The sequence below is a fragment of the Mustelus asterias genome, chromosome 10 (genome assembly GCF_964213995.1).
Source record: "Mustelus asterias chromosome 10, sMusAst1.hap1.1, whole genome shotgun sequence".
Classification (NCBI taxonomy): Eukaryota; Metazoa; Chordata; class Chondrichthyes; order Carcharhiniformes; family Triakidae; genus Mustelus; species Mustelus asterias.
Genome location: NC_135810.1, coordinates 14,070,619 through 14,088,429, shown reverse-complemented (window position 1 = coordinate 14,088,429; position 17,811 = coordinate 14,070,619). Strand labels below are relative to the sequence as shown.

The following is a 17,811-nucleotide window of genomic DNA, read 5'->3' as shown; positions in this document are numbered from 1 at the left end:
AAGAAAGGAGATCCATTATGCTCAGTGACCTCATCCAAGCCAGATATAGACTAAAATATCCGAGGCTCAAGCACTGATCCTTGAAGTATCCAACTGATTCCCGCTGGTCAACCCAACAACGATCTGTTCCTACTGTTACAGACAGGGGAGAGGTGTTTCTCCCTTTCTGTTCCACCTCTCAACCAACCTCAACAAGATGGGTTTTTAAAAGTGAAGAAGTGTTTTAACCTCTCAAGTGCTGTGACATTTAAGAACAGAAGACAAATTTTCTCAAGTTTTTTTTAAAAGAGGCTTAGGTATTCCTCAAATCGGAATGCAATTGCAACAGCACCCACTCACTTCCCTATGCATGCATACGTACAAGAAAAGGTGATTGCAAAAGAGGTAGCATGCACTGAGGCTTCTAGAAAAGTCCACAAAGTCACTATTATTCTTGTCTTTTGAGATGCTGGTTGGAAACATTTGCAGGCCTGTTGAGTTCCCCTTGGTTCACAGATGAAAACAAGGTTGGTCGTTTCTGGCAATGAATTCAGATTGGCTAAGTCCTCGCAACTGTTGTATTCTAGCTTTGCTCCAGTCAAAGGTATAGTTGAGTCCCTGCAGCAAAAATCTGGCTTGGTTCTCCAAATCAACAGGTAGAGCAATAACCCCACTTTGCTGCATCCTAGTGGATTTGAGGCAGGGTTCTCCCTTATTGGGCAGGATCTCTCCCTCTTTGAGTCCCTTTGTCTCCAAAACTGACTGACACAAGGTTGCTCTCAAGATATGTTAATGTTTTTCATCACAAACTGATCAAGTCACCATACATTCAGGATTCCCATTGTCCATACATTTGTGACACCATTAGCATTGATACACAATAGTGTTTGAATCTCACTTACTTGCATCTCGTGATAGAATGATTTTTCCTCAGACCCATTATGAGGAATTTCATTCTGCAGCCAGTAAGACTACTTGGCCAGTATACATCAGCTTTGGGAGGCATTTCGACAATAGTAGTTATTAAATCCAGAGGAGAGATTCGTTGCATGTTTAATCATTTGTCAACTGAATAATTCAGATGGTTATTTACATTTTAATGTGCTGACCAGAAAGGCAGGCCAACTTCAAGCCTTGGGCACTTTGTTCATTTGCAGGCAAGTAATATTCATGCCACACAAGTGCCAAGCAATTACCATCTGCAACAAGAGATAATCCAAGCCATCTAGAATCATAAAATCCTACAGTGCAGAAGCTGGCCATTCAGCCCATCGAGTCTGCACCAACCACAATCCCACCCAGGTCCTATCCCTATAACCCTAAGCATTTTCCCTAGTCTCCCTGAAACCAGGGGGCAATTTAGCGTGGCCAATCCACCTAACCCGCACATCTTTGGACTTTGGGAGGAAACCGGAGCACCTGGAGGAAACCCACGCAGACACGGGGAGAATGTGCAGACTCCACACAGACAGTGACCCAAGCTGAGAATTGAACCTATGTCCCTGGCATTGAGAGGCAACAGTGCTAACCACTGTGCCACTATGCTGTCCCTTTGAGATCTACTTTTGAGATTCTAAGGCATTACCATTGCTGATTCTCCCATATCAATTTCCCATAGGGGGAGGGGGGGACCTTACCATTGTCCAGAAACTGAACTGGACCAGTCATTGGGGAGGCCCTAGCGCAGCAACTGGCACTGGACAAGTAAGCCAGAAACCTAGGGTAATGCTTGGGGAAATCTGGGTTCAAATTCCATCCTGGCAGATGATGAAATTTGAATCCAGAAAAAAAAACTGGAATTGGAAGCCTAATGATGGCCATGAAACCATAAAATCCCACCTGGTTCACAAATGTCCTTGAGGAGGGAAATCTGCCATCCTTATCCAGTTTGGTCTCCATGTGATTCCAGATCCACAGCAATGTGGTTGACTCTTAAATACCCTAGCAAACCACTCAGTTCAAGGGCAATTAGGGATGGCAATAAATGCTGGCCCAGTGATGCTCATGTCCCATGAACGAATTTGAAAAAATGTTTTAAAAAGTGAAGGGTTCATACTTCCTCTTAGGTGTTGAATCAAAGAATCACAAAATCTCTACAGTGCAAGAGGCCGCCATTTGGCCCATCGGGTCTGCACCGACCACAATCCCACCCAGGCCCTATCCCCATAACCCTATGCATTTACCCTGCTAATCTCCCTGACACTAAGGGACAATTTAGCACAGCCAATCAAGCTAACCTGCACATTTTTGGACTGTGGGAGGAAACCGGTGCACCTGGAGGAACCCCACACAGACAGTTGCTGTTTTTGCCTGTTGACCAATCCTAAATTGATGCTTCTATATCCATTGTCACATTCATCGCTACCCACCCCCCCTTCCCCCAAGTGTCCTGATGTCACATAGTTAATAATGGATTCTAACATTTTCCTTACAGCTAAATAGCAGCTGAAAGTTCACTTTCTCTCTGCCTCCTGTGCCCAAACTTCCCGTTTTGACAAAATATTCTCTATTTGTTGCACCTTAGAACAAAATGATACAAAATTTCTCCATCGGTCAGCAGATAAATACATACATACATAGACCTTGTAATTTACGTCCTTCTACAATGTGGATGCAATCTGGTGATTTTGATTAAATCCAAGGACAAGATTGGAAGATTTATTCATTTTATTTATAAACATGAGTCAACACAAAATTGCATGGATTTTTTTTCTTTTATAGATTTTTTTTTCTGCAAAATATTTAACCTGATATCCATCGGTTCCACAAAGCCAAGAGTAAATCAAACCGATTTCGATTTTACATCTTTGAAACTTTAATATCCTGTACACTTAAAATACATGCGATGCCGTCTCTTATTGAGCCTGTTTAGAAAACATAAGCCTTTTTTATTCCATAAATGCCCAGCCAGCAGAAACACAGTGGGAATGCAGATAACAAACGCACTGAGATAACTTACTGCAATGTGGAAATTCTTACATGATAAGAAGTTTGAAGACAGGTACATTTTGAAATAGAATATTTTTGTATAAACCACGGTAACTTTTTAGGAAGCAATACGAACACAAAGGCAAAGTTGGCTTCTTTGCGACATCCACCAACAGCTTGATAAATAAAGGAGAAGTTATAAAGCACTAATACATATTCTGTATAATACACCATGCATTCCCTGATCTACTGTACATGCTTAGTACACAAGAAAAGAAATTTGTGGTTGTTTAATTGAGTCGCACCCCATTTTGCAGTCGAATTGTGATAAAAGCTTAAATTTCATGTGAGTCACTTTCCTCTTTTCAAACGGTCAAGAGTGTATCAAATAAAGATTTAATTTTCCCGTTCGCGCGGAGCATCTATGTCATAGCGTTGAGCAAGTTCCTCCTCCTCTTCCACGTGCAGCATCATCTTTGCATCACTTGGAGTCCTCTCAAATGGGCATGGGCTTTCCAGCTATTTAAAAAAAAATGCAAAAAAAGGTCAAGGCTACTGAATGTCAACAATTATTAGTCTCATATAAACCAGGGGGGGGGGGGGGGGGGGGGGGGGGGGAGAGAACGGGGGGGGGGACACAAAACATCCCTGAAATAAAATTTTAAAGTTTATTTATTCGTGTCACAAGTCGTCTTACAGTAACACTGCAATGAAGTTACTGTGAAAATCCCCTAGTCGCCACACTCCGGTGTCTGTTCGGGCACACTGAGGGAGAATTTAGCATGGCCAATGCACCTAACCAGCACGTCTTTCAGACTTGTGGGAGGAAAGCGGAGCACCCAGAGGAAACCCACGCAGACATGGGGAGAACGTGCAGATGCCACACAGACAGTGACTTAAGCCAGGAATCGGACCCGGGTGCTTGGCGTTGTGAGGCAGCAGTGCTAACCACTGTGCCACCGTACTGCCCCAAAATAGCCAGCAATCTTTGCACCTTGGTGACACCGTGGTCAGCACTGCATTACCCCAGCTGATGGTTTGTAATTTTAAAATGGGGTTCTGTCAGGCAGCAGTGGCACAGTGGTTAGCGGTGCTGTCTCACAGTGCCAGGGACCCAAGTTCAATTCACGACTTGGGTCGCTTTCTGTGTGGAGTCCACACGTTCTCCCCGTGTCTGTGTGGGTTTCCTTAGGGTGCTCCGGTTTCCTCCCACAGTCCGAAAGACATGCTGGTTAGGTGCATTGTCCACGCTAAACTCTCCCTCAGTGTGCCTGAACAGGTGTCTGGGGTAGCAGACTTTTAATCTTCCAGGGAATTATGGGATATGGGGAGTGAGTAGGAAGATGGAGTTGAAGCCCAAGATCAGCCATGATCATATTGAATGGTGAAGCATGCTCGACAGGTCATGTGGTCCATTCCTGGGGAGTGTGTGGCGACTAGGGGATTTTCACAGTAACTTCATTGCAGTGTTAATGTAAGCCTAATTTGTGACACTAACAAAAAACTTTTTTTTAAAAACTTAAATGGTCAATAAGCTGCACAGAAGACTTTGAACTTAACACAGGAAGATTTCAGTGCTGGTTCATATTTAGATTTTGTGAAGTAGGCTCATAGCACTATTCAAATATACTATAACAGCAATGAAATCGATATGTGCATTCAATTCAGACTGAGGCTGGCTCGAATCAGTGATGTTACAAAATTATTTTATCATTCTGAACTTTAACTGAAAATTCAAAATACATACAAACTACAAGTAATTTCAGCTTCAGATTTTGTAACTGTACCTAATTAGTAACTCCTGTATATATTAGAAAAGTGATCTCTCGCATTACTTGGTAATCCATACCGTTCTAGACAAAAACACGATGGACTATTCAGATTTAGACATTGGTTTATTTTTTATGAGAACGGGATTCAGGACAATGCCTGTATATGTATCAGAATGGAAGAAGATTGTCTGTACAAGTTAACGTGTTTCTGAACTGGATGGCATTTTCTCCTCCGAGATAACCAACTGGCTGTTGGCCAGTGCATTTTTGGTCTCCACATTTAAGGATATACTTGTATCGGAGGTGGTCCAGTAAAGGTTCACTAAACACCATCCCTGGGATGAGAGGGTTGTCCTATGATGAAAAGCTGAGTGAACTGGGCTTATATCCCCTGGAGTTTGGAACAATGAGAGGCGCTTGAATTGAAAATGACAAATTCCTGAGGGGGCCTCATAGAATGGGCGTTGAGAGATTGTTTCCACAGAGTAGGGAGTCTAAATACACAGGGTCACAATCACAGGATAAAGGGCCAATCAGTTAGGACTGAAATGAGGAGAAATTTCTTCACTCAGATGGCTGTGAATCTTTGGAATTCTCTAACACGGCAAGTTGTGGATGCTCCATCGTTGAATACATTTAAGACTGGGGTAGCAGACTTCTAATCTTCCAGGGAATTATGGGATATGGGGAGTGAGTAGGAAGATGGAGTTGAAGCCCAAGATCAGCCATGATCATATTGAATGGTGAAGCATGCTCGACAGGTCATGTGGTCCATTCCTGCTCCTAATACTTGTTATGTTCATTTTTATTTGTACCTAGAGTAGGAAAACAACTTGGAGAACATAATAAAATGCTCTCACATTCAAAATGTAAATCTCTATGTGAGGCTCCAATCTTTGCAACACAGCTGTGGAGGTGCAAACATCACTGCAGTAAACTCGGAGAGCGTGAAGTGTTTGCCCATGTCTTGGAGGCTCATCACTGAGCGATACTGGCAGAGGCCAGAAAAGAAACTACATTTATAAATCTGGCACAATGCAATGGGGACTCAAGAATGGGGAAAGGGAAGTGAGCCCTCTTTGGAAGAGATGAAAATATATCAGACTTGAGAAATAATTCAAAACAATTGCAGTGATCCCCTTAACAGAGATGCCAGCGCAGACCGCATTCAAATCATCTCAATGCTCAAACTGGGTAAATAAAACCTCCCACTGTACAACCCTATGGACTAATCCATATCTAATTCTATTTCATACCATGTCCTCCATAGGCAGTTATCATCAATGAAGTCATTGGGCCCGATTTTACCATTGCGTCACGCCCGCTTTTGGGTGTGGAAATGTGGTAAAGTCGGGTGTGAGGCCATTAACATGATCCGCGCCTGCGTCCGCGTAAATCGCCACTTTACCAAAACCTGGGAATGGCGGCGATTTGATTCACGCCCAAAGCGGGTGCAACGGCGATTTAAATGCATTTACATGTATTTCAATTGAATTAATGAACTGCACACCCAACTTTATCAGCATTTCCCCCTTTACCAGCGCGTTTGCCAATCCGGAACCGCGCCGTAATGGACCTGCTAAATAAAAGTCTGAAACGGACGCTCCAGCTTCTGAAGAGCGTGTTCCGAGCTTCCAATGGCTCTCTGACTCAGATCAGTGGTGGTGGTGGGGAGGGGGGAGAGGAGGGAGGCGGGCCAGATCATTGTCTGGTTGGAGGGGGGAGGAGGGGAGTGAGGCCAGATCATTGTCTGGTTGGGGGGGGGAGGAGGGGAGTGAGGCCAGATCATTGTCTGGTTGGGGGGGGGGGGGGGGGGAGGAGGAGGAGGTGGATCAGATGTTCCTCTGGGGGGCGGGGGGCAGGGTGAGTGGGGCCAGACCATTCTGTGGGGGGGGGAAATGAGTGAGGCCAGATCGTTGTCGGGGTGGGGGGGGGAGAGGAGGGAGACGGGTAAGATGTATCTCTGGTAGGGGGCAGATGGATCTTTGGTGGGAGGGGCAGATGGATCTCTGGTGGGGGGTGGCAGATGCATCTCTGGTGGGGGGGCAGATGGATCTCTGGTGGGGGGGCAGATGGATCTCTGGTGGGGGAGCAGATGGATCTCTGGTGGGGGGGCAGATGGATCTCTGGTGGGGGGGCAGATGGATCTCTGGTGGGGGGGCAGATGGATCTCTGGTGGGGGGGCAGATGGATCTCTGGTGGGGGGGCAGATGGATCTCTGGTGGGGGGGCAGATGGATCTCTGGCGGGGGGGGCAGATGGATCTCTGGTGGGGGGGGGCAGATGGATCTCTGGTGGGGGGGGCAGATGGATCTCTGGTGGGGGGGGCAGATGGATCTCTGGTGGGGGGGGCAGATGGATCTCTGGTGGGGGGGGCAGATGGATCTCTGGTGGGGGGGGCAGATGGATCTCTGGTGGGGGGGGCAGATGGATCTCTGGTGGGGGGGCAGATGAATCTCTGGTGGGGGGCCAGGGGCAGGGGGGTCCACTGCTACTCTGCGGGCGATTGGTCTGGGTAGTGGGGGTGTGGACAAGGGGGACAGTGATGTGTGTGAGTAGTGGGTGGGTGGATAAGGGGGACAATGATGTCTGTGGGGGCCATCGCTCCCGCTTTTCGCTCCTGGGCCGCTTTCTCCGCTTTCTGCGGCCCGGGAGCGATCTGACACGGGCGCGCTTTTTCAAATTGTTTTCCTAACTGCGAATGCGCAGTTCAGAGCTCCGATCGTTTCAGGTGCACTAAGCCCCGCCCACAGTGCAAATGGGACTGGAGATGTTTTTTTCAGGCTGAATGCGTATGGGAGCGCCTGAAAGCAGGTTTCTAAGTCGGATCTGCATTACGCCCAGATTAAACACTTAGAATGAAAATGGTAAAATTGGGCCCATTGTCTATGATGGAACAGATGGCACATCATAATTGTAATGTGCTCTGTAAGAGACACCTCTGGTTCATCTCTCGACTGCCAGCATCTTCCAAAATTTCATAAGTTTCCTCCCTTACAAAAGCGATTAGACTTTGCAAGTGGGCTGTAACACACTTTGGGATGTGTTGGAATCATAAATCATGCAACACAAATGGAAGACTCTTTTCTATTTCCAATACTCAGTTTTGTCATGTGTTCGGGGTTGAGGTGGGGTTCTTCGGGGTTTGTCTATTTTCGCCCCCAAGTTAGCAACTCAAGACTGTAGCTTGTAAGAATCATCATTTTCTTACAGCTCTACATACATCTTAGGAACTCTACACTAGGTTGGACTTTAACTTGCTCCAGATGCATCACTTAGTCATTGTCATTACATCACAGTGGCACAGTGGTTAGCACTGCTGCCTCACAGTTCCAGGAACCAGGGTTCAATTCCCAAGCGTGGGGCAATGTCTAGGTGGAGTTTACACATTCTCCCCGTGTCTGCGTGGGTTTCCTCCGGGTGCTCCAGTTTCCTCCCACAGTCCAAAGATATGCAGGTTAGGTGTATTGGCCATGCTAAATTGCCCCTTCGTGTCCCAGGTAGGTTAGAGGGATTAGCGGGTTAAATTTGTGGGGTTATGGGGAGAGGGCCTGGGTGGGATTGTTTTCGGTGCAGACTCGATGGGCCTAATGACCTCCTTCTGCACTGTAGGGTTCTATGATCCTATGGCTGGTTTGTGATGCCGAGCGATGCCAACAGCGTGGGTTCAATTGCTGCACCAGCTGAGGTTATACATGAAGGCCTCACCGTCCCAATCTTGCCCCACACTGGAGGTGTGGTGACCCTCAGGTTAAATCACCACCAGTCAGCTCTCCCCCTCAAAAGGGGATAGCAGCCTCTGGTCATCTGGGACTCTGAGGACTTTACCTTCACATCAGCGTCAGATGTTGACCCTTTACTCTACACCCACCACAACTAAATCAATCTTAACTGACTCATTCTATATTTCCCCTTCCACTTCTGTTTTTGTACACAGCTGTTCTGGGGAAAAAAGGAGAAAGCTAATAAGGATGCAAAGCAATGGGAAGTCAGGCAAGCAAAGGTGAGATTAAAAAACCAACAGGGAAGTTTAGAAAGAAAATGTTTATACCAGATTTTTCTGATTACAGGAAGGGGGACCTGCACTGACAGTTTGTGGTGGAATGGCAACATTCCAGCTTAGCTTCTATGATCACGTGTAAGCATAATGATTCTCAGCAGATTCAGGGATGCTGCTCTTGAACTTCTGCCTACCTTTGAAGTGGATGTAGCAGTTATTACAGTAGAGTCTCTTATCCCGTACTCGGACCTCTGCTCCAGATTCTTTACCCCCAAGGTCAATGTTGCACGAGATGCACTGTGCATGAAAACAAGACTATTTATTTAGATTTTCCAAGGTATCACAGAGCTGTTGAAATGTCAAGAGAGGAATGAAGTCGCAAAGAGACAGCATTTCTTTTCATTGGCCTACTCAGCTTGAGCTTAATTCTTTACATATTCAGGACTGAACAAGGGATCAATAATTGGCTGCATGACAAAATTGGTTCAGAGGCTTTCCCTCATACATGTGCTTTAAACACTAACTCGGCAACTCACTGGGGGTGGCAGAGTGGCACAGTGGTTAGCACTGCTGCCTCAGTGCCAGGGACCTGGGTTCAATTCTAGCCTTGGGTGACTGTGTGGAGTTTGCATGTTCTCCCCATGTCTGTGTGGGTTTCCTCTAAGTGCTCCAGTTTCCTCCCGCAGTCCAAAGATGTGCAGGTTAAGTACATTGGCCATGCTAAATTGCCCTTTAGTGTCAAAAGATATCTAGGTTAGGGGGATTGACCATCATAAATGCGCGGGGTTCCAGGTAAGGGCATTGGACCTCAGTAGGGTGCTTTCGGAGGGTTGGTGCAGACTCGATGGGCCAAATGATTCTATAGCAGAACATCAAATGGTTCCGTTACTCAAAAATGACTGCTTCCCTTCTGGTTGTCCAACAACCTGGGGGAAACTCATGAGTAGAATACGTGCCCATCCACTCTTAAGGAGACACCTTGAAGTTTGGGAAAGCCAACAGACAGGGTACAAGATGTAACTAATTTAAAGGTGCCTTTCACTTTCGAGAGATGAAAGGTGGAAAAAAAACACACTAAAGGATATTAAATTCTCAATTTTAGTCGAGAGGTCAGCAAAACCGAGAAGGGATAATTGGACAGAAATAGGGATTCTTCATTTTTTTTTCATTCATTCCCGGAATGTAGGTGTCACTGGCTGGACCAAGATTTATCACCCACCCCTAACTGCTCTCCATTTCAGAGCATTCGAGAGTCAACCACATTGCTGTGGGTCTGGAGTCACATGTAAGCCAGACCAGGTAAGGACGGCAGATTTCCTTCCACAATTGACAATGGTTTCATAGCCATCGTTGGAATTTTAAAAGTCTAGATTTTGACATTAAATATCATCTGCAACGGTGGGATTTGAACCCTGTTTCAGATCTTGCTTTGGGTCTCTGGATTACTACTCTAGTAACAATACTGCTATGCCACCACCTCCCCTTGTGTCACCCCACTCTTTGTGATCAAGCTCATTGGCATCAATAAAGGCTTGTGAATAAATGCAACGTAGCATTTTTGACTAAGGCACAATAGGCTCTGTAAAGATATTACGGAAGCAGGAGAATAAATAGAATTTGGCTAAATACAGTGACATTTAATCAGGTTCGACATGCGTACAGCAAAACACATTTTTAAAAATTTGTTGACACAAAGCTGAAGCGGTCTTGCAAAAGTCATGCTGTTTCTTTGGTGACTACAGAGCAGTGATGCGTGAAAGAGGCCATATAGTCGACTCACTCTGCACTGGGAAGTTAAGAAGCAATGTGTTAATGAAGGCGATAATGTAAGCGTTAGTATGGAGTTAAGGCACAGATGTTAGTAGGAACAACAACAAAATAAAGTGACAAATTTGTGCAAATATGAACCTCAAATGGTGATGAAACCTCCCATTTTAGCTGAAAATCAAAAGCTGCCAATTAAGATAGAAGCGCAAGCAGGAAAGTTTAAGCCAATCTGAAACAGAATCAGTTATGATTATGAAATATTGTGACAAGTTGCCCCGGGTTAGTATGTGCTAAAATGCTTCCAGCCCAGCTACAGAACCCATGCAGAAATTCCAGTCTAAATGCCGTGGTTGCGTTGAAAAAAAGTAATATTTATTTTGCTTGCAAAACACCTTTCAATAATTACTGTATATCTTTTGAGTAAAATGTCTGCATGGGTTCATGCGCCACCAAAATATTAATACATAGGCCACTGGTAGAGTTCTAAGCAAGCATGCATGCCCTGACCATACTTCCCTCATCCTTGCTCATAGCTGGTCCCTAGCCTCACCTTAAAACAATGTAAATGATAACAAAGACCGAGAGACTCGATGATCATGGCAGCTCCTCTGCCCAGAGCGTTATCACAGTATGAACAAATCTTCTTTCCACTTATTGACCTGAATACAGAACAAAAAAAGGGGACCAACCATATAAATGCTATACAGGCACGAGAATGACCATACTAACCCCTGTGGGATGTTCACGTCCATCAAACTGTTGAATCTTTGTGACCGGGTTAAGGGTTGCGATGCAAGCCCAGCAGTGAAATTAGAATCTTTGTGCTGGACCTGTGACCTAGTGGTAGACCTTCTGCCAGCAGCATTGGATGGCCTCAAGTTGTCATGAGGCAATTGTGTAGGACAGAAGCTTCACAAGACAAATCAAAGATATGTCCTGCACAAAGGAAATCTGACCATTGCCAACAAGGAGCTCAAATTAAAACCTGGAATGGCCACTTCTACATTTTTAAAGACAGGTGCTTTAAGGAGATGTAGAAATAGGGATGGATTTGGAATATTTTCATATGGATTAGAAAATTCCATTTTGATCCCTGAACATTTCCAATGTGACTGATTTTCAGAACCGCTGCAATATTTTTGTATTCCAACACAATGCTCTATTATTCAAGCCGGGGCTTTAGTTTCATTAAATAGGTGATAATATGCTGCTCAATTTCAACAAGACAGCTGTAGATTTCTCTTTTCATATTGTTTTCAGTGTCTTTCTGTCACACTGTGAGCATGTCTCGCTGGTGTTCTAGTGTCTAGTTAAAAGCAAATATTTTTCAGCTAGCATTCCTGCAATGTGGGACCTCTACCCCGGGGGGCGTTCAAGACTTTTTCAGTCAAGCATAGATAGCCGGCATGGATTGTCAAAGGGAGGTCACATCTGACAAACTTGATCACATTTTTTGGAAACGGTGACTAAAGCAGTGGACAAGAAGATATCTATGGATATTATGTATATGGACTTCCAGAAGGCATTTGATAAAGTCCCTCATGTGAGGCGGTTTGTTGAAGTTGAAGCTCATGGAAATGTAGGCAAATTATTGATTAGGAAGTTCGCTAGGCAGCAGGAGGGAGAGAGAGAGAGAGTGGGGCATGGGTAGGGACAACGCGCAGGTATTCTAATTGCTAGAACGTGACTAGTGGTGTTCTGTAAGGATCTATGTTGGAACCTCAACAACTTAGAGGAAGCAATAGAAAGCCACATTTCCAAATTTGCTGTTGATGCAATGATAGTGGCATTGCACACATGGCAATTCTATGCTGCATGTATACAAAGAGACAACAATCAATTAAGTGTGGCAAATGGATTTCAACGTAGGTCAGTAAAGCCATCTACTTTGGACCTTCAAAGGATAGAACAGGATAGTTTCTAAGTGGCAAAAAGTCTAGACACAGTGGAGGTCCAAAGAGGCTTATGATCCAGGTATATAAATCAATACAGTGCAGTGAACAGGTCCAGAAAATAATGAAAAGGGCTAATGGAATGTTGGCCTTTAGATTTACAGGAAGTTAGGCTTCAGCTAAGGAAAGCCATGGTTCAATCACATTTGGAGTACTGAGAGCGTTTCTGTGCACCAACCTGGAGGAAGGATATACTGACCTTGGAGGGTGTGCAGTGTAGATTTACCAGAACGAAACCTGGTCTCCAAGGGTTATAATAGGAGGGAGGATTACACAAACATGCATTGTATTCCATGAAATGTATTCCTCAGAATGTAGGGGGTGATTTAATCCAAGTTTTCAAGATATGAGGGGGAACAGATGGGGTAGATTCTTTCCACTGGTTGGAGAGTCTATGGCACAGTACAATAATTAGAGCCAGACTTTTCAGCAGTGGAATGAGGAAGCGCATCTTCACACAAAGTGTGGCAGAAATTTGGAACTCTTGCACAAACGGCAACTCGAGATTTTAAAATTATCAATGACTGGATTAAGGGATGTGGCACAAAGGTGAGTTTATAGATATGGGTTGCAGATTTGTCATGAGTTTATTGAATGATTGAGTACGCTGGAGGTCTAAATGGTTTACTCCTGCTCCTGTCAGAGTGCAGATCATAGTCTATCATTTTCCATTCAAATCTGGGTTGAGAGCTTGAAATAGAAAATATGCTAACAAAGGGAAAATGACATTGATAAACATGCAGATGGTTCATCTATTTACAACTGAGTGAATTTGGAGAGCACCCGAACTGCTAACAAAAGTGTGAAATATGATAAGAATTAGTGAACTATTGTGAAAGAGAGTTTCCCATTAAACAGCATATTCAATTATACACAACTAACAGTGCATTACGTTTCATCCAAATGGTCAGGTACCTGTTGCTTGGAGTTATCTGGGATTGAGTAGTTGGAGCCACAGCAGAGTTCTTGGTCCAAGATGCTGTTCTCAAAGATCCAGTGGATTGAGGTGGGAGGGTTGATGATGGAGTGCGCATGTAGGATCGGTTGGAAGTGGAGACCGGGTAGTGAACGGATTCCTTTCCTGAGGAATACGGTGTCTCGTAAGTTGATCCCCAGTTGTTTGCCTTTGGGAAATCCAAGTTATCTAAGGATTCGCCCCTGAAACAAGAGAAATCATAATACAACCTTGTCAATATTTCTGGGTCGCATAATGTTAATTTTTGAATACAGTGGGATCAAACCAACTTCAATCGCATCAAATCAGTACGATTACAAACATCCCACAAAAAGCTTTAGGAAAGGCTGAGTTTCAGGGTAATGTTGGAGAGTGTGAGACCTACAAATGTTCATCAACCTTGAGACAATCAAGGTTGATGAGGGGTGGGGATGGGTCCCCTCACGCACTCTCTCTTCTCTCTCTGATTACACATGTATTTTATACAACATTGGGGCGGCACAGTGGTTAGCACTGCTGCCTCACAGCACCAGGGACCCAGGTTCAATTCCCGGCTTGGGTCACTGTCTGTGTGGAGTTTGCACATTCTCCCCGTGTCTATGTGCCTTTCCTCCGGGTGCTCCAGTTTCTTCCCACAGTCCGAAAGACGTGCTGGTTAGGTGCATTGACCATGCTAAATTCTCCCTCAGTGTATCCGAACAGGCGCCGGAGTGTGGCGACTAGGGGATTTTCACAGTAACTTCATCGCAGTGTTAATGTAAGCCTAATTGTGACTAATAAATAAATCTTATATAAACTAAAAAAATATGGTGAAAGACAACTTTGTATCTTCTGCAACAGAGATTTAGTTGTATCTGGCTGCTTTAATGCCTGTTTTAATTCCAAACCGTGTTTGTCCCTCCCAAAGGTCGGATACATCCTGGGCAGGATTTTACAACCTCGCTCGTCCTAAAATCGTAAAAGCCCGCCCGAGGTCAATGGAGCTTTCCACCTTCCGTCCCTTGCCCGCTCCGATTCCCACGGTGGGCCGGTAAAATTCCAGCCCCTGTGTTTTGTGAAGCCATTTTCACCAGAATACCTCTCCAAAGTGTCTTGTTTCACTGCCAAAAAATGTCCAAATATTTGGAAGTGTAATGTTTTGCATTGAAAAGAGGGCAATATTGCACTAAAAGAGATCACCTGCATTTATTTGTGTGAGATCTGTGGCACACAGAGTATGTGCGAAATTAAATATACTGACCTTAATATGCCAATTGATAATTGCTGCCACTGATTCTTGGGTGGGGGGCCCTGTCTCTCCGATCAAAGTGTTTGAGATGCATTGGTTTAAATCATTCCATCCAATCATGAAATGTGTTGAATGTACATAGTTTGAAGAACTGAACTGTAATGAATGTAATGTCTTGTAATGAGCACCATAAAGTATTGTAAATATGACTTTTTTTTTGCACTGTTTGTAACTATTGGAAATGTTATTTTGCAATGGTTTATTTCAGAGCATTTATGAATAAAGTATATTTTTGAATTTAAAAAAAACACAAACATTCTGCGGGACTATTTATAGCACATGTACATTTGGCAGCTGTGTATGTGTGTGCAAACACTGCTTTGTTATTGAATCCTGTGAAAGGACCAATGACCTAAACACCATTATGAGGAAGAAAGCTTTTTAAGTTCTTTGTTCTGAGATAACTTCAAAGGCACAGGAGCTATTTATCGCACGCTACTTCACGAAAACAGTAATTAGGGCAAAACCGGCACAGAAAATGTGCCAGAAGGCTTCATGATACAAAACCGACCACAAACAAAAAGCATTTTGGAGGAAACACGGGATTTAGGAGCACGGATAGGCCATTCGGCCCTTTGAGTATGCTCCGCCATTTGATAAGATTGGACTATGGTTTCAACTCCACTTCTCCTCGTGGCCTTCAACTCCCTTGTTGCATCAAAAATGACTCGAAAACTGCCTCAAATAGATTCAAGGAGCCAGCCTCCACTGCTCTTGTTAGAGACTAACAACCCAGGGAAAAAGATATTTCCTCTCATCTCCATCTTAAAAAGGGAGACCCTTTATTGTTAATCGACATCCCTGATTCTAGTCCCCCCACAAATGGAAGAACCTGCCAGTATCTACTCATTATCTTGTACTTCACAAAGTTTGTCATTTGTTCTTCTAAACTCAAATGAGAACAGGCCCACCCTGTTCAATTTTTCTTCATTGGAAAAGCCCTTCAACCCAGGACTGAGTCGCGTTAACCTTCTCTGTACTGTTCCTAACGCAATTATGTCTATTTTCAAAGGAGGAGATTAAAACAAGATTAATGATGGACTTTAATGCAAAGGAACACTGTTCTTTTACCTGCTTAATGTTCAAAACAATTGCCTAAGCCACAGCCGGGCACATTCTTCTGCCTAGCAAGGCAAGATCATCCCATGACAGTACATAATACATTACAGTAGGATGGAGGGCAGTGATGTTTTGTTGGGAAAATCTCATGGTATTTACCTTGATACTGGCCAAGTAAAACATATTCTGGTTTACAGAGAATGTGCACTCCCTGCTTACGAAGGCCATAGTACCAGAGAACAAACTCAGAAACGCAAGGCCTCATGATGTTTTTGTTGCCACTACCCAAGCCAAAATGTATTAATACACCCTTTTTAAAAAATATTTAATGCGGTGGCACAGTGGTTAGCACTACTGTCTCACCGTGCCAAGGGCCTGGGTTTGATCCTGGCCTTGGGTCACTGTCTGTGTGTAGTTTGCAGCTTCTCCCTGTGGCTGCATGGGTTTCCTCCGGATGCTCCAGTTTCCTCCCACACTCCAAAGATCTGCAGCTTAGGTGGGTTGGCTAAATTTCTCCTTAGTATCCAAAGATGGGTAGGTTAGGTGGATTGGCCATGGTAAATTGCCCCTTAGCGTGTAAAGATAGGTAGGTTAGGTGGATTGGCCATGGTAAATTGCCCCCGAGAGTGTAAAGATGGGTAGGTAAGGTGGATTGGCCATGGTAAATTGCCCCTTAGCGTGTAAAGATAGGTAGGTTAGGTGGATTAGCCATGGTAAATTGCCCCCGAGTGTGTAAAGATAGGTAGGTTAGGTGGATTAGCCATGGTAAATTGCCCCCGAGTGTGTAAAGATGGGTAGGTTAGGTGGATTGGCCATGGTAAATTGCCCTCGAGTGTGCAAAGATATCTAGGTTAGGTGGTAGATTAGCCATGGTAAATTGCCCCTTAATGTGTAAAGATGGGTGGGTTAGGTGGATTAGCCATGGTAAATGTGCGGGATTGCGGGGATCGGGTGGAATTGAGGGCCTGGGTGGGATGCTATTTCGGGGAGTCAGTGCAGATTTGATGGGGCGAAAGGCCTCTATCTGCACTGTAGGAATTATATGGTTCTATGATCCTTTGACTTTGTGTGTGCAAACGAGTGGATAGGCGATAAGGAGAAGGGGAGTGAGGGGGTAGACTGAGCAAGAGGGTAATGCTCTTGCCGAGAGCAAGGAACCTGAGGCTGGGAAGCTCAAGACACACAGTTCTTTCTGTTGTAAACTGCTCTTAATCCATTCGCTCACTTTGTCCTTTATGTGGAGGGTGATGATTAAGTTGGAGAACAAGGAATAACTTGGACTAATGAGAACAAACTTAATTCATTCTCCTTTTGAAAGACACATCTTTTAACTTTAATTTAATAAAATGTGTTAATCATATAGTTAAATAACAAAATTTAGTGCAGGTGACTATTAGAAGTATTTGCAATCTAAGAGTTTATCCACAGTACAGACTAAAGAATTAGGAGATACTAAACAGTGCCACAACAAAAGAGTAATGAAAATTTACACAGGCACTTCCCTTATAAGTATGGATACAGAAATGTTCAAATGGAAGAATTGATAAAATGTAACAATAAGGATAACAACAAGAAGTAATTTTTTTGTGGACAGTGAGTGTGCACAAACACAGGATTAGGATGGTTAATATGCAGATTGGATGGCAGATCGAATGTTACCACTGCTTTGGTGTAGAGGAGTCCTTGTTATAGGGGGAGTACCGTGAAGGTTTACCAGGCTGATTCCTGGGGTGGCAGGTCTGTCATATGAGGAGAGACTAAATCAGTTAGGATTGTGTTCACTGGAGTTTAGAAGAGTGAGAGGGGATCTCATCGAAACATAAAATTCTAACAGGGTTAGACAGGATAGATTCAGAAAGAATGCTCCCAGTGGTGGGGGAGCCCAGAACTAGGGGTCATAGTTTGAGGATAAGGGGTAAACCTTTTAGAACTGAGGTGAGGAGAGCTTTTTTCACCCAAAGGGTGGTGAATTTGTGGAATTCACTACCACAGAAAGTAGTTGAGGCCAAAACGTTGTGTGATTTCAAGGAGAAATTAGATACAGCTTTTGGGGCTAAAGGAGCATGGGACATGGGGGGAATCAGGATATTGAATTCAATGATCAGCCATGAT

The 17,811-nt window shown here is 44.2% G+C and overlaps 1 protein-coding gene across 8 annotated transcripts in view; it reads right to left on the bottom strand.

Annotated features, from left to right (window-relative positions):
- Positions 1-2,631: 2,631 nt before the first annotated feature.
- LOC144499531 (LIM domain only protein 7-like) overlaps positions 2,632-17,811 on the bottom strand; it is a 221,306-nt gene continuing 206,126 nt past the window's right edge. For all 8 annotated transcript variants that reach the window (XM_078221581.1, XM_078221582.1, XM_078221583.1 and 5 more), the window contains 4 exons: positions 13,313-13,555; positions 10,996-11,104; positions 8,873-8,975; positions 2,632-3,426 (listed from right to left, as the gene is read on the bottom strand). In XM_078221581.1, the coding sequence (XP_078077707.1) occupies positions 3,404-3,426; positions 8,873-8,975; positions 10,996-11,104; positions 13,313-13,555 (478 nt within the window). In that variant the 3' untranslated portion in view covers positions 2,632-3,403. The remainder of the gene's footprint in view (positions 3,427-8,872; positions 8,976-10,995; positions 11,105-13,312; positions 13,556-17,811) is intronic.